A 16966-nucleotide genomic window follows, 5' to 3' on the forward strand; every position below is an offset into this window, starting at 1 on the left:
CTGTAACAGTGATATTATCATCAAATAGACGACAACAAGTAACGAGACAACACAGACAATGAGGGGTGGGAGTCACAGGGAAGAATAGATGTGGTAGAGACGGATGGTAGAAGTTCCAGAGTCTTCCATGGTAAAACCACCGAGAACTCTAGGGTAGGTTAGAGAATGGAGTGCGGTGGTGGGGGGAGACATAAAGCGCGTTGTTTGGAGTACAATCCCGCTTGGTGCGCTATCCCCTACACCAGAAATGTGCTCCCTGAGGGCCGGTCAGCTATCTGCGCGTGCATTAGTCTTCTAAGCGGTGGTACGTGTGAGTTCTTTGTATACCTTTCCTAGGCAGAAATGGGTCCAAGGTGCCCACAGTCTGGAGAATTTGGTCAATGTGTCTTGTTTGATAAAAAGGAGTTCTTCCATTTCAGAAATGTATTTTACCTGAGCGATCCATTCGGTGATAGTCGGGGGCAGTGGCGTAACAACCGGGGGGGCAGCAGGGGCGCGGGCCCCGGGCGAAAAGTGAAGGGGGGGCCCCGGCCGAAAATGGCACTTTCGGCTAAATGCCAAAAGTGACATTTTCCATCAGCAAGCGTTAATCAAATGCTTGCTGAGAGATTTGTCGGGTCCCTCGTTCTCTACCTCTCGGATATGGAGTAGGTAGACACTCGGGCTAAAAGCAAGCTGTTCCCCCGTGATCTAAACGATAATGTCGTGGGCCCGTCTCCAATAAGGTTGGAGAAGGGCACACTCCTAGAAGATGTGATGAGTGTACCTCGTGCCGAGGTGCATCTATGACAGGTCTCAGGTATTGCAGGGTCAAATTTCTGGAGGAGTGCTGGGGTTCTATATCATCGTGAGAGGAGTTTGAAATTGGTTTCCTGAGTCCTACAACTCACTGAGCTTTTGTGGGCCCCCAAGCACTCTGTTTCCCATGTATCTACTGGGATGTCTTGGTCTAACTCCCTCTACCAGGCTATGCGTAAGGTGTCGGTGCGAGCAGGCCTAGATGGACGAACGAGGCCGTAAATCCAGGATATGAGGTGTCGAGAAGGACCCTTGCCAGAGCACGCTCTTTCAAAGCTGGTCATGTCTCTGGCAAAGCCCTCCCGTCTTGCTGGGGCAGTGAGGTAGTGCCTAACTTGCAAATAAATCCACCAAGGTGTCAGGGTATTTCTATATAAAATTACAAAAAACTGATGAACTATGACTTGTACAGAAACTAAATCAAACTTTTCTGTGCACTGTAATGCAAGGGGCCAGGAGTCTGTGCTGGACAGATAAATTAATCAACCAAAATAGCCTATTGTGTGCAAATTAAGCAATACACAAACAATACAGGAAAAACACTTCAGGAACCAGCCTTTGTACAGCCAAACTGATTCAAAGAGGTAAAACATTGCAAATGAAGTCTAAGGATTAGATAATCATAAAACCACAATTGACAATACTGAGAGAAACTTAACTTCAAGGTCAATAATTACCAGTGTTTAATCAAGAAACACAAAGGCGAAGGATATCACAACTACAAATGAAAAATTTACAAAAAACCCTTACAAACTCCAAGACAGCTAATTCGCCCGATTGTTCCAAGAATGAGATTACCTGTGATTATTGTCTGAGGTTGAGTAAGTTATCAAACACATCCAAGGCTTACTCAACTGAATGCAAACGATATGAGTGAATCATACCAATCAACTACCATTTCTGAACCGATCAATTGGAAGAAAGTAAATAGTGGCTGGGGAGTCGCCAATACGAACAATGCTCTCAAACCATATAAAACACCATGACAGGAACGGAGAGAGGAGGAAGAGTCTGGAGAAAACTTCCTGGATATAACAAAATGACTGTCACTCATTGACCATCGCTAAAGACTTAACCCTTGACGCCTAAAACGAGCCATCATCTCATCCAATAAGACTCTGAACATTTTCTTTTGAAGGATTGGTGAGATATTGATCATATATGAAGAATTAACTTTCTTTACTCCGAAATCATAGCGATTACATTTTATTATTAGTTTTTTTTTTACAATTCTAATTAACAGTGTGCAGGGTGAATTCTTGTGATAATTTTTCATACCTTTCCCCATTTTATTCCTGAGATTGTATTGTGTATGGTTAAATTGGGTACAGATTTGTATGTAACTCGTTGCCATTGTAGGTATACTGGCCTGTTTGCTTGCTGTCCCTATTATACTAGTAAACCTACTATCTTCAGAAATCGTTAGGATCAGAAGGGAATATTTACTTTTGAGATACGTTTCTTTATTTCCTATGGCCACGGAGAATAAGAAACAATCGTAAAGGTGTCCAGGTATTTTTATTTTTCTGATAATTTATTTCCATTTAGTTCTTTGATTGGGTATTTGAATTGTAATCACCAGTAATGTATGTTTTGTACAGAAATATATGATTATACTCGTATATTAATAAATTATTTTGATTTATTAGTGTAATTGGGAGATATTTATATATTGTGGTAAGAAATCACCATAAGCTCAAAGAACTCAGGGAAGTGGTTCGGGGTGTATTATCAAGTGTCTGAACTGAATTCATACTGTTTGTTAAGTTATTTATTATTTGCCGTCATCGGCTGGAGGCACTGTCTATTAAATCTAGATATAATTCAGACACCACCCTATTATTAATATTTCACCAAGATTTGATACCACTCAATCACAACAAAGGAAGCTGTCCTTTCTTGTATAGCGGAGCTAGATCCTCTTTTTGGAGGAAGTTGTTATGTTTGTAGAACGAGTGTGCCACCAGCTCAGCTGAGGGTGTCCAGTGAGTAAGAAAGTCCGTTGCGGAGCTTGGGGCAAAATCCGGGTTATGAGTCAGGGGGGTCATGGGACTGTCTGGAGTCGTGAGAGTGCCACGTCTCCGCTGACTGGCGAATTCCTGCAGGGATGCTCCTATTAAAGGGAGAGTGGTGATGTGCCTGGGGCTGTGTCGTTGATGAAGCCATGTTAGAGGAGTCAAGGGAGGTGCATTGTCCCACTGTGATTCCATGGAGACCCACAGTTTAGAGGGGGCGTTGACATGCCAGTCGACAATCCGGCAGAGGTGGGAAGCTAAGTAGTATCACGGTATGTCTGGCACGTCAAGGCCGCCATGTTGTTTGGAGGTCTTTAGTAATGCCCACGCAATTCTCGGATGTTTGTCTAGCCAGATGAAGCATTTAAATGCTGTCTCTACTTTGGTAAGGTAAGGTCTGGGTAGTTTGATGGGGAGCGCTTGAAACAGGTACAGAAGTCTCGGGAGGACGTTCATTTTGATTATGGCCGCTCTGACAAACCAGGAGCAGGTCAAAGCCCTCCATCGGTGTAAATCCTGGGAGATGGTCTGTAGCATGGGTGCGTAGTTCAGGCGGAATAACTCCGATGGTGAGGCTGGTAGGTGGATGCCCAGGTATTTAACCGATGAGGAGGCCCAACTATAGGAGAAGGCATTCCTCAGTCCGAGCACCACCTCCGGAGGTAGGCCAATGTTAAGTGCTTCCGATTTAGTGTAATTAATGGATAGATTTGACAGTGTACCATATTCCAAGAAAAGGGACTGTAGTTTCTGTAAAGATTGCATGGAGTCAGTCAAACAAAACAGCATATCGTTGGCATATGCTGCCACTTTGTGTTCACAGTCGCCTATTTGGACACCACGTACCTGGGGGTCAGCCTGTATTAGTCTGAGGAAGGGTTCTAATGGCAGTATAAAAATGGTGGGCGACAAGGGGCACCCCTGTCGCGTCCCGTTTGTGGTTTTGAAAGGGGGAGACAGGCAACCCATCGTGCGGACTCTAGCCCAAGGACGGGAATAGACCGCACGGATCCATCCCAGCATGCCATGTCCCAGGCCGCTGTGAGTAAGAACTGCCAGCATAAAGTCCCAGGCGACCCTGTCAAACGCCTTCTCCGCATCGGTGGAGAGTAGGACCGCCTCACTGTTATGTGTTTCTAGCCAGTGGACTAGGTTAATGGCCCGGATAGTGTTGTCCCTAGCTTCACAGCCAGGGACAAACCCCACCTGATGAAGGTCGATCAGGGAAGGCATGGATGGGAGAAGGCGGTTCGACAGGATCCTGGTGAACAGTTTTAAGTCCACATTAAGTAGCGATATCGTACGGTAGCTGAAACAGAGCTGCGGGTCCTTCCCCTCCTTGGGTACGATCGATATGTGCGCTTCTAAGGTTTGGGCGGGGAGGACTGTGCGGTTGTCGATACTGTTATACGCCGAGAGAAAGTGAGAGCTGAGGGTCTCTTGAAAGGTTTTGTAATAATGAGCCGGGTGGCCGTCCGGGCCTGGGCTCTTACCTGGTTTGGTTTGAGATATAGCAAGTGTCAGCTCCGCCATCGTGATGGGTTGTTCTAGGGACTGGGCAAGTGGTACCTCTAGGGTAGGTATTTGTGATTTGTGTAGGAAGGCTTGGTTAAGAGCTAGGCACGCCTCCCGTGCCGCATCGTCCCGAGGCCAGGGCGAGTCTAGGTTATAGAGCGTATTATAGTAGCTCTGGAAGCATGTAGCAATATCTGGAGGCGAGGACTCTACCATGTTTGTTGCTCTGCGATACCTTGAATGTGAGAGCGGGAGGCGCTGAGTGCGGGTCGCTCTTGCCAGGAGTTTCCCACACTTATTGCCACCCTCGTAGTAAATACCGTTTCTAAGAGTGAATACCCTGCGGAGTTTGGTGTCCAGCATGGCAGATAACTATTTCCTTGCATCTAGGAGTTCGAGATAGGTCCCCGCCGCCAGAGATTCCTTGTGTTGGGATTCCAGCCTCGAGACGCGGCCGCACAGAAGCCGCAGGCGCTCCAGCCTATCCCTCTTCTGCTTGGCCGCCATCGAAATGAAACGGCCTCGGACAACGCATTTGTGAGCCTCCCAAACCATCATCCGGGAGGGAAAACTGCCAGCATTTATCTCAAAGTAAGTGCGCAAGTCCGTCTCAATGGTGGATATGACACAAGGGTCTGCCAGAAGGGAGGAGTTCAGTCTCCAGGTGGACTGGCGGGGGGTTGGGGGTGTAGGGTTAAAGTATTGAGGAACGGTGTGTGGTCGGACGTAGTAATGTTACCGATGTGGGATTTTGTTATCTTTGGTAAGTCTCGTTGTGTGACGAAAATGTAGTCAATGCGGGAGTATTTTGAGTGAAGGGGGGAATAGTATGTGAAATCTCTGCCATCTGGCTGAAGGGTGCGCCACGCGTCACAGAGGCTGAGGGTTTGAAGTTTAGATTTTAAATATTTAAACGGCCTATAGGGCATGGACGATTTCTTCTCTAATGTGTCTATCAAGAGGAAATCAAGAACTGCTTTATTAAGGAAGAGCACACAGAGTTTCTACCTCACAGGATCAGATAAGCATTCATTGTTACATCGAACAGTCCCCTCCCCCAGACAGTTAGGTGCCGCATTGGATTGTCTTAATTAGAAAAGAGCTTAATCCCATCACTGTAAACAATGGCCCCTCCAGACAGCCTGCTGCCTTTACTGAACACAGTGGTGTGTCCGGTATCAGAAAGCCGGGCGGTGAGTCATTATACTCCGCCCGGCCTTCATGCTCCCTCGCCACGAGGGAGCATGGAGCTGGTTTCATAGCCAATCAGGAAGCTGGGGGGCGGGTAATTATTCCCCCTCCCCCCGACTTCCTGATTGTCCAGGAAGTCGGCTCCACGGCCAATGGTCGGGAAGCTGGCCAATCAGGAAGTCAGGCAGCAAGTCATTGCCCACCCCTCGGCTTCCTGATTGGCCAGAAAGCAAGCTCCATTCTTACTCGTCACCTGGTGGCGAAGGAGAATGGAGACGGCTTCCCGGCTATTTAGGAAGCTGGGCGGCGAGTCATTACACGCCGCCCGGCTTCCTTAGCGGGACTTCCTGTATCGGCGTGTACCAGAAGAAAAATATCGGCACTGGATACCAAAAAAACGATATCGGTGCATCCCTGCCGAAAACCATTGGCCGTACATTTCCTGACTACCAAAATAAGATTTTGAATATTATTATGAAAATCTCATGACACTTTGTACAAGACGCTCCTCTCCCTCCACGTACTCTGTCCACTTTGCCGATGAAGCAGTACTCTGAGCGGTTCCTCCAGGATGAGCAGCCCAAGTCCAATCTAAGCAAGTTGCCATACGGTCCACACAAGCTGGGTCTCCGGCAGCATGTTCAATTTTAGAAATCTTTATCTGAACACGGGTCCTTTGACACCCAGAAGTGTTTCAGGACCTGTGTCACAGGTGGGGATGCCAGATGTGGACTTCCAGTGATCCAGGTTCAACAACAAACTAGACGGGTTTGTCTGCAGAGATCCTTGTGGCGGAAGGAAGCAGTGGATGTTCTGGTCACTCCATAGTACCAGTACAACCCGATCTATGCTTTTCCTCCTCTGAAACACCTTCCTTATCTTTGGATCAAGATGGAGGGCATTCCAGTGATCTCAGCTGGCCCAGAAATATCACATTGGCTCCTCTGACATCTGTCCAGGCCACGGACACGGGGCAGCACCATAGCTAAGTAGTTCATCCTCTTGCTTTGCAGATCTGGGTTTCGTTCACACCAGTAGAACACTGAGGCTCATGGAGTGTGTCCAGAGCTGACTCTGATCTGGAAGTATTGGTGTGAGCGCCATTGTGTCCAGGATAGACTTGGATGACTCCATCCTTCTTGCGCCTCTGTACACGATACTACATTTTAAAAGGGTAACAATGACGGAGCTATGCTGCGTTATACAATAAGGAAGATAAAAAAATCAGTTCACGGTAAACATAGTGCGTTACATCACCGATACAGTCTGATATTATAGATACATTTTCCGCGAATTATCTATCATATATTTATAATACAAATATGATTCCAGCTCAGGCTGGGTACATGGGGACCCCCCTTTCTGTCCTGGGAAGTTGTCTGTCCCCTCTATGGTCATTATTCTTCTCCATACATCCAGGTTGGAGTCACCACTAGAGGGCAAATGTCTGCCATGCGAGAAGAAGTGTGCTCAGTTCTGGAGGGGTGGCGGCCATTTTGTTGTAGACCAGAATAGGAGGAAGAGGAAGGATATATTACTCCTAAAGTCCTGGTAGGGATGTGACAGTAGAGAATGTGTACCCGGTGAGGAAAAGGTAATAACGTCTTCTTATTATGATAATACGGGGTCCCAACAATCTCTGAGATCTGGATGGAGGGATCGTGGGATTGGGGGGGTCAGGTCATGTCCCATAAAAAGTACTTAGGTGGGATTGGTTCATCTAAAATTGGGCTCTGCTTCGGGGGGTTCCCGGGAACTTTCTTATTAGTCATTCTGTAGATATTGTGACTTCAGACTTCAGTTTTCCTTTCTTCTTTTATGTCTTCACAGCAACTTGCCTTTTTCCAACAGCGTGGAGCCTGTCGGGGTCAGTCATGTGGTGAACGATGATTCTGCGTTCTTTATAGGAATTTAGAAAAAGAAAGTGGGAGGATCCATCTTTTGGCCCCACCATATATATTGAGAGAGCTACAAGAGTGCAACTGTGATAGATGCCTCAAGAAAGGTGAGTTGTGTCCCCCAAAACATTGGACGCTTAGTAAAGGGGAGACCCAAAACGAAGACAAACACCTCAAAAAATATCACCTGATTGAAGATGGAGACGGAGCGCGGTCACATGACTGAGAGGATATTAAACCTCACCCTGGAAATCATCTACCTGCTGAGCGGAGAGGTGAGGAGGATTCTGGGAGGTCACATGGCATCACTCTTATCTCTATTAATAAAACACAGACCTGACCGGAGAGGAGGATTCTGGGAGGTCACATGACATCACTCTTATCTCTAGTAATAAAACACAGACCTGACCGGAGAGGTGAAACTTATTGTAATGAGAATTATGTTGATGAATCGGGAAAGTTTCATCTACTTTGGATGGTGACATAAGTTGTGTTTTGGCTTTTATTATATAGAATTATATCGCTTTCAAGTTGTCTGATGGCTTGGTGGCTTCCAACATGATGAAGATCCAAAACCCTGTTATAGATCCTCCATCTCACTCCCTGAGAAAGACCAAGAAGGTGGAAGAAGTCACCAGCAAGATGATTGAGCTGCTGACAGGAGAGGTGAGCGGTGCCGGGAATTCTGGGACATGATCCAGGAACAGACAAGGGATGTGTCTGGGTGGTGACTGTATCATTGTGTGTGTCAGGTTCCTATAAGGTGTCAGGATGTCTCTGTCGATTTCTCCATGGAGGAGTGGGAGTATCTAGAAGGATACCGGGATCTCTACAAGGATGTCATGATGGAGAACCGGCCGCCCCTCACATCACCGGGTAAGAGGAGACTTTCATTTCTTGAGTATTGAGGATGCCCCTAGATACACACATCCTCTGATATAAAGACATAGAAACAATGTATTCAGTCAGTGTGTGTGTTTCCTACAGATGGATCCAGTAACAGAAATACCCCAGAGAGATGTCCCTGTCCTCTGTATTCCCGGGATTCCACACAGGAACATCAGGAGATCCCTCAGACCCGTCCTCTGTATTCCCGGGATTCCACACAGAAACATCAGGAGATCCCTCAGGCCCGTCCTCTGTATTCCCGGGACTCCACACAGGAACATCAGAAGATCCCTCAGACCCGTCCTCTGTATTCCCGGGATTCCACACAGGAACATCAGAAGATCCCTCAGACCCGTCCCCTGTATTCCCGGGATTCCACACAGGAACATCAGGATGATCAGGTAGATGGAACTTAGCATCCTAATGATAACTAATACTATGTTTCATTCTGAATCATAATGTAGATAATGTCCTCTGTCTTCTCATACTTATTGTTCCGGTAAGATGACAGGAGTTCCTCAGCAGATCTGGTGGAGGCTTTTCTATATTTGAAGTATCTTACTTTGTGATCGTTATTGAGGCAATACTGCTTTTATGTTCAAGAACCGTTTTATCCCCGTGTAGGGTACACTGGACGTACACTGGATTGACTGTAAAACAGAAGTTAAAGAGGAGCCAGAAGAGCCGTATGTGAGGGGTGATGAGCCGTGTAAGGAGGAGGAACGTTCTCCAGAGATCAGCACAGGTGAGTAATAAACACTAAATCCAGAGAAGAGTCCCAGATTCTCCTTGTTCACTCTCTATAACAATCTCTTCTTCTCCCCCCTCCTCTGTCAGTAGACAGTAATGGGGGGACGGAATGTGTCTAGTGGGGGGAGTCAGGAGCCATCAGCCTCTATTAGACTCCGGCTCTCCTTCTCACATCATGTCATTGTGTGTTACCAGCCAAGAGACGTGACCAGTCTCCCCCCCACACACACTCTCTGGGGTCTCTCATACATCTCAGTACAGGGGGCTTCACTCTCATCTTTATTCACAGACCCCGGAGACACTCAGAGAAACATCAAAGTTGAGAAGACGGCAGAAGAAATACACCGACGGACTCATACAGGCTTTCCGCCGACGGATCCGCACAAGCCGTACTCCTGTTACGAGTGCGGGAAAAGTTTTAAGAAAAATGCTGGCCTTCTCCGACATCAGAGAGCTCACACAGGGCAGAAGCCGTTTTCATGCTTGGAATGCGGGAAGTGTTTTGCTATGAACACAGATCTTGTACAACACCAGAGAACTCACACGGGGGAGAAGCCGTATTCTTGTTCTGAATGTGGGAAATGCTTTAGTCAGAGGACCAGTCTTATTTTACATGAGAGAACTCACACAGCAGAGAAACCATATTCATGTACGGAATGTGGCAAACATTTCATGCACAAGTCAACTCTCACTTTACACCAATGGACTCACACAGGCTTTACACCGACGGACAGGCACAAGGCATACTCCTGTTCCCAGTGCGGGAAATGTTTTATGAAAAACGATAGCCTTCTCCGACATCAGAGAGCTCACACAGGAGAGAAGCCGTATTCATGTTCGGAATGCGGGAAAAGTTTTGCTATGAACACAGATCTTGTACAACACTGGAGAACTCACACGGGGGAGAAGCCGTATTCCTGTTCTGAATGTGGGAAATGCTTTAGTCAAAGGGCTAGTCTTGTTTCGCATGGGAGAACTCACACCGGGGAGAGGCCGTATTCATGTTCCGAATGTGGGAAATGCTTTCGTGAGAAGACCGGTCTTGTTTCGCATGAGAGAACTCACACAGGAGAGAAACCATATTCATGCTCAGAATGCGGGAAGTGTTTTGCTACGAACACAGATCTTGTACAACACCAGAGAACTCACACAGGGGAGAAGCCGTATTCCTGTTCCGAGTGTGGAAAAAGCTTTACTCAGAGGAACGGTCTTGCTTCGCATTGGAGAATTCACACTGGGGAGAAGCCGTATTCATGTTCGGAATGTGGAAAGTGTTTCAGTCAGCACAGCAATCTTACATTGCATAAGAAAATTCACACCAAGCAGAAGCCGTCTTCATGTTCATAACGCAGCTTCCATTCAAGCTTGAGGATACCATGCCGTGGTATTGATGTGGCGCACGCCACCTTAAAATTAGAACAAGAGCCAGTTTCTGTTACTAGTCCGAGATCCCTGAAAGGCCGCAAGACTGTCACAACGTTTCTGGGTCACTCCCTACTTGCTTTGAACGGTGACTGATGAACAATTCACTCTTCCCACACGCCTAATAGACCAATACCAATAGACCAATATCCCGGCTTAATACAACACTGAACCCACTGAGCATGCACCAGTGTTGAAGGATCCCATATGCAAACGCTTTCCAGATCATTGTCTCCGCTCACAGGTCCTTGCTATCTCCCCGCCATACCTGGAATGTGTTCAACCTCCGGGGAATGGACCAACCTGATGTCGAGGAATCTGGCTACCCTTCCTGATCCGGTCTTTGTAGAAGGTTTAGAGCTTATGACTTCGGCCCGATACTATGACGTAGATGGATTAGTTGGCATTGTCCCAAAGGAGTCCCTATCAGTGAATATGCAGAGAACTCTTTGGCTTCTCCAGATGTACAAAACGCACGCTATGCATGTCTATTGAAGGTCTACATCTTTCTGGTTCCTCTTCGGATGCCCTCATAGGATGCCATGGGGGGGGGGGGGGGGTTTTGCTATTTGTGTATCTGGTTCTTGTAGTAAAACCAAGGAAACTGACCCAATAGTATTTGTTTGCGTTTTTACTATACAACAAAAGTACTACATCAACCTGGCCACCAGGATTTTGGTCAAGACCTTCAGGTCATAGTCTAATAATGAGATAGGAAGAGCAAGAGGTCATCTCAGAGAAGAGATCACCTTACTCAACCTAGTCACCGGGATTTTGGTCAAGACCTTCAGGTCATAGTCTAATAATGAGATAGGAAGAGCAAGAGGTCATCTCAGAGAAGAGATCCCCTTGCTCAACCTAGTCACCGGGATTTTGGTCAAGACCTTCAGGTCATTCTTTAATAATGAGATAGGAACAGGGCCGTCTTTAGGCGCCCTGTGGAAGAAAGCTTTAGAGTGCCCCTCAGTGACCACATCCCTCTCTGACCACACCCCTCAGTAACCACACCCCTTTTCCCCAATAAAGACTCCCATTTTGTTAAGCCCCAAAGAAACATTAAAAAGTATGATAAAACTAAAAATGTTATTCAACTTGTCGTCACAATATAAGTATTCTTATGAAATAAAACAACAGAAGGCAAACAATGAATGTCAAACTAAAATAGAATCTATAAAGATAAAGTGCCCGGTTGTCATGCCGATCCCTTTTTTCACGTCAATATATCTAGAAAAGTAAAAATAGAAAACAGAACACAAAACCCGGACTACATGGAAATGAATGAATTACTATATGTCCGAATATACGAAAAATGTAATCCGGCACCTAATAATAATTTGTTTGAGAATGTGCGGCGACTATGTTGACCACCAAATTGTGTGTGTCTTACTGCACTCCTTACCGGATCTCCTAGGAGATGATGTCTGTAATAGGGTGCTTGTGGCGACCACAGAGGCACCGTGTAGTCAAGTAGTAATTCCAAAAGATGTCACCAGCACTCCAAAAGTAGATTCAATACATTTTAATGACAACGGTCATTCAAAATCACAAGTACTTTCGGGGGCCACGTTGGGTCCCCGTCATCAGGCTCAGAAGGCACATTCTCCAAATGCATGCCACCATCTTGGAGGCGGGGAGCATGACGTTACATGACACCATGCATGCGTAACATCAGGTGACGTCACACGCCGATATTGGCCCCACCATCTTGGTGTATACCTAGATATACACCAAGATGGCGGCGCCCAACACGTGCGGTGTCATATGACGTCATGCGCCCCGCCTCCAGAACACGCCAATGGCTGAATCCAAAATAGCATAAAAATTTGTTTTGTTTGATGAAACGAATGAAAACGTTTTTAGTTTTCGTTCAATTCATCTGAAATGAAATTTTTAGTCTTTGCACATGTCTAATAATATGTGTGTGGGGGGGAGGGGCAGTTTTCACTTTTTAAAAATCATTTTTTAAATTTTTTTTTCTTTTTACTGTTGGGGGGCTTCGGGAAATATTAGGGGTCTAAACAGATCCCTGACATTTACCTTTCAAAATAGAAAAGAAATTGAGGACACAAAGTCCTCAATTTCTTTTTCTGCATCCTCTGTTCTAAATGAATAGAGAGCACTCAGTACAGAGGCTCCTCCTATTCATTCAGAAACTGATGGTTAAAGATTTACTATCACCCGTTTTTGAATGGGGAGGAGCCACTGAGTGCTGCTCCCCATTCAGAAATTCATGAATGAACAGGAAGTGATGTAAATCCCATCCTATTCATTCATAACTGGGGACACATAGTACTATGTGTCCCCAGTTATTTACAAACACTGGAGTGATCACATAGGAGATGACAGCGGCGCCGCTTTACTCACTGCTCGGCCATCCTGAAAGCTGCGGTTTCTCTCCTCCTCACCGCTCAGCCATCCAACATGACAGCGCTCCCTCCTGATTGGCCGGGCTTACTTCATGCTCCCTCGTCACCAGGGAGCATGGAGCTGTTTTTTACAGCCAATCAGGAAGCTGGGGGCGGGTAACGATTCCCCCCCCCGGCTTCCTGATTGTCTAGGAAGTGGGCTCCATGGCCAATCAGGAAGCAGGGCGGTGTGTAATGACTCACCGTCCGGCTTCCTGATTGGTCGGGAAGCTGGCCATCAGGAAGTCAGGCAGCGAGTCATTGCCCGCCCCCCGGCTTCCTGATTGGCCAGAAAGCCAGCTCTATACTTACTCGCCACCTGGTGGTGACAGAGAATGGAGACGGCTTCCTGGCTATTTAGGAAGTGGTGCGGCGAGTCATTACTTGTCGCCCGGCTTCCTTAATATGACTTCCGGTATCTGCGAGTACCGGAAAATAAATATAGATATCGAAAAAATCGGTATCTACTGAACACCATTGGCCGTACTTTTTTTTACAAAATAAGATTTTGAATATTAATATGAAATCTCATGACACTTTGTAAAAGACGCTCCTCTCCCACCACGTACTCAGTCCACTTTGCCGATGAAGCAGTACTCTGAGCGGTTCCTCCAGGATGAGCAGCCCAAGTCCAATCTAAGCAAGTTGCCATACGGTCCACACAAGCTGGGTCTCCGGAAGTATGTTCAATTATAGAAATCTTTATCTGAAACAGAACACGGGTCCTTTGACACCAAGAAGTGTTTCAGGACCTGTGTCACAGGTGGGGGATGCGGGATGTGGACCTCCAGTGATCCAGGTACAACAACAAACTAGACGGGTTTGTCTGCAGAGATCGTTGTGGCGGAAGGAAGCAGTGGATGTTCCGGTCACTCAGTAGAACCAGAACCGCCTGATCTATACTTTTCCTCCTCTGAAACACCTTCCTTATCTTTGGATCAAGATGGAGGGCATTCAGGTGATCTCAGCTGGCCCAGACAGTTACATCACAGATACGGCCCAATATTATAAAGACATTTCCCCCCAATTATCTATTATATTGTTATAATTCAAATAGGAAAAAAGGTACATGGAGACCCCCCTCTGTCCTGGGAAGCTGTCTGTACCCTCTATGGTCATTATTATTCTCCATAGATCCAGTATATGGAGTCACCACTAGAGGGCAATCGTCTGCCATGCGAGAGGATGAAGTCTCCTCAGTTCCGGGGGGCGGCGGCGGCCATTTTGTTGTAGTCTGGAAGAGGCGGACAGAGGAGTTTTTATGTGAAATAAATTTCCTGCTGCTTTGTGTGGCCAGTGAGGAGGAGGTGGTAATATCGGCTTCTTATTCATTCTTATTAGCAATTTCTATAGAAGGGGCTGTCTGTGAGTTATTGGATCACGTGTTTTGGATAAAGTGGAAGAGCTGAAATTCAGGCAAATATCAAATCTGGGTCAATGTAGCCATTTTGTTGTAGACCAGAATAGGAGGAAGAGGAAGGATATTTTACTCCTAAAGTCCTGGTAGAGATGTGACCGTAGAGAATGTGTACCCGGTGAGGAAAAGGTAATAATGTCTTCTTATTATGATAATACGGGGTCCCAACAATCTCTGAGATCTGGATGGAGGGATCGTGGGATTGGGAGGGGGGGGTCAGGTCATGTGCCTTATATAAAGTACTCAGGTGGGATTGGTTCATCTAAAATTGGGCTCTGTTTCGGGGTGTTCCTGGGAAATTTCTTATTGGTCATTCTGTAGATATTCTGATTTTAATCACGTGTTTTGGATAAAGGGGAAGAGCTGAAATTCAGGCAAATATCAAATCTGGGGCAATGTAGCCATTTTGTTGTAGACCAGAATAGGAGGCAGAGGAAGGATATTTTACTCCTAAAGTCCTGGTAGAGATGTGACAGTAGAGAATGTGTACCCGGTGTAGAAAAGGTAATAACGTCTTCTTATTATCATAATACGGGGTCCCAACAATCTCTGTGATCTGGATGGAGGGATCGTGGGATTGGGGGGGGTCAGGTCATGTGCCTTATATAAAGTACTTAGGTGGGATTGGTTCATCTAAAATCAGGCTCTGTTTCGGGGCGTTCCCGGGAATTTTCTTATTGGTCATTCTGTAGATATTGTGACTTCAGACTTCAGTTTTCCTTTCTTCTTTTATGTCTTTTCCTTCACAGCAACTTGCCTTTTTCCAACAGCGTGGAGCCTGTCGGGGTCAGTCATGTGGTGAAAGATGATTCTGTGTTCTTTATAGGAATTTAGAAAAAGAAAGTGGGAGGATCCATCTATTGGCCCCACCATATATATTGAGAGAGCTACAAGAGTGATCCCTGCACACGATACGGTGATAGATGCCTTGAGAAAGGTGGGTTGTCCCCCCGAAACATTGGACGCTTAGTAAAGGGCCCTGGCAGAGCCAAAACGAAGACAAACACCTCAAAAAATATGCCCTGATTGAAGATAGAGAAGGAGCGTGGTCACATGACTGAGAGGATATTAAACCTCACCCTGGAGATCATCTACCTGCTGACCGGAGAGGTGAGGAGGATTCTGGGAGGTCACATGACATCACTCTTATCTCTATTAATAAAACACAGACCTGACCGGAGAGGTGAGGAGGATTCTGGGAGGTCACATGACATCACTCTTATCTCTAGTAATAAATCGCAGACCTGACCGGAGAGGTGAGGAGGATTCTGGGAGGTCACATGACATCACTCTTATCTCTAGTAATAAAACGCAGACCTGACTAGAGAGGTGAGGAGGATTCTGGGAGGTCACATGACATAACTCTTATCTCTAGTAATAAAACGCAGACCTGACCAGAGAGGTGAGGAGGATTCTGGGAGGTCACATGAAATCACCCTTATCTCTAGTAATAAAACGCAGACCTGACCGGAGAGGTGAGGAGGATTCTGGGAGGTCACATGACATCACTCTTATCTCTATTAATAAAACACAGACCTGACCAGGGAGGTGAGGAGGATTCTGGGAGGTCACATGACATCACTCTTATCTCTATTAATAAAACACAGACCTGACCAGAGAGGTGAAACTTATTGTAATGAGAATTATGTTGATGAATTGGGAAAGTTGAATCTACTTTGGATGGTGACATAAGTTGGTCTTTTGGCTTTTAATATAGAATTATATCGCTTTCAAGTTATCTGATGGCTTGGTGTCTTCCAACATGATGAAGATCCAAAACCCCGACATAGATCCTCCATCTCACTCCCTGAGAAAGAAGAAGAAGGTGGAAGAAGTCACCAGCGAGATGATTGAGGTGCTATTAACTGTGGTACGTGAATGAATTAGTGCTGAACAGTTCTAAGATAAAGTGGCTCAATACAGAAACGTGCAATCAATTATTCCATGAAGTTGCCTGTCTGTGATTCTACATTCATTCGCTGTGAGTGGGAACTCAAACCAATGCCGCATATGTGACAGTATCATCTGTGACTGCGATCTATATGTGACATTGCGGGCACCTTTATATGGTTAATGTGAATGTCTAAAAAAAAACGTGACTGTGCTCAAGCTTTAACAATCATAATCTGGAGTGCACATGTATCGGCTAAGTCTGTAGATAGGATTCATCTACAACACTTAAAGGAGAACTATGGGGTTAGGGCTTTTCCCCATAGTTCTCCTTAGGGTAACGGGAGGACACAAACTAGCGTCCTCCCGTCACCCTAGGCTCAGTATACTGAGACGCCGCAGCTGAAGCGGATCCTGACAATTATGTCTGGATCCGCCCAGCTGCGTGACTGACAGCTGGCTCTGCCTATCTAGAGGCAGAGCCAGCTGTACCCACCCCCTCCCCCATCCGTTCCGCCAGTCAGCGCTGGCGTTTCGGAGCGGGCAGGGGGGAATCCAGCCCCTCCCCTGTCACGACAATTCATGGTGTAGCGTGGGGGAATATAATTACTTAGCTTTCCTGTTGTTCGGTAAATTCAAACAAAGTTTTATTCTTTGGGACGATCCCTGTTGGTTAGAGTGAGCCGTCCATCTCCAACGGTGGTTTGCAGATAGCTGGGTCGGACGCCACTCTCTCAAGGAGAGGTGAGCGGTGCCGGGAATTCTGGGACATGATCC

At 46.3% G+C, this 16966-nt stretch overlaps 1 protein-coding gene across 1 annotated transcript in view; it reads left to right on the forward strand.

Moving 5' to 3' along the window:
• LOC108796638 (zinc finger protein 850-like) overlaps window positions 1-10402 on the forward strand; it is a 36680-nt gene extending 26278 nt beyond the window's left edge. The window contains exon 7 of the mRNA XM_018568137.1: window positions 9436-10402. Within this exon, the coding sequence (XP_018423639.1) occupies window positions 9436-10402 (967 nt within the window). The remainder of the gene's footprint in view (window positions 1-9435) is intronic.
• Window positions 10403-16966: the final 6564 nt, after the last annotated feature.

The sequence above is a fragment of the Nanorana parkeri genome, unplaced genomic scaffold (assembly GCF_000935625.1).
Source record: "Nanorana parkeri isolate BGI_ZX_2015 unplaced genomic scaffold, ASM93562v1 scaffold1142, whole genome shotgun sequence".
Classification (NCBI taxonomy): Eukaryota; Metazoa; Chordata; class Amphibia; order Anura; family Dicroglossidae; genus Nanorana; species Nanorana parkeri.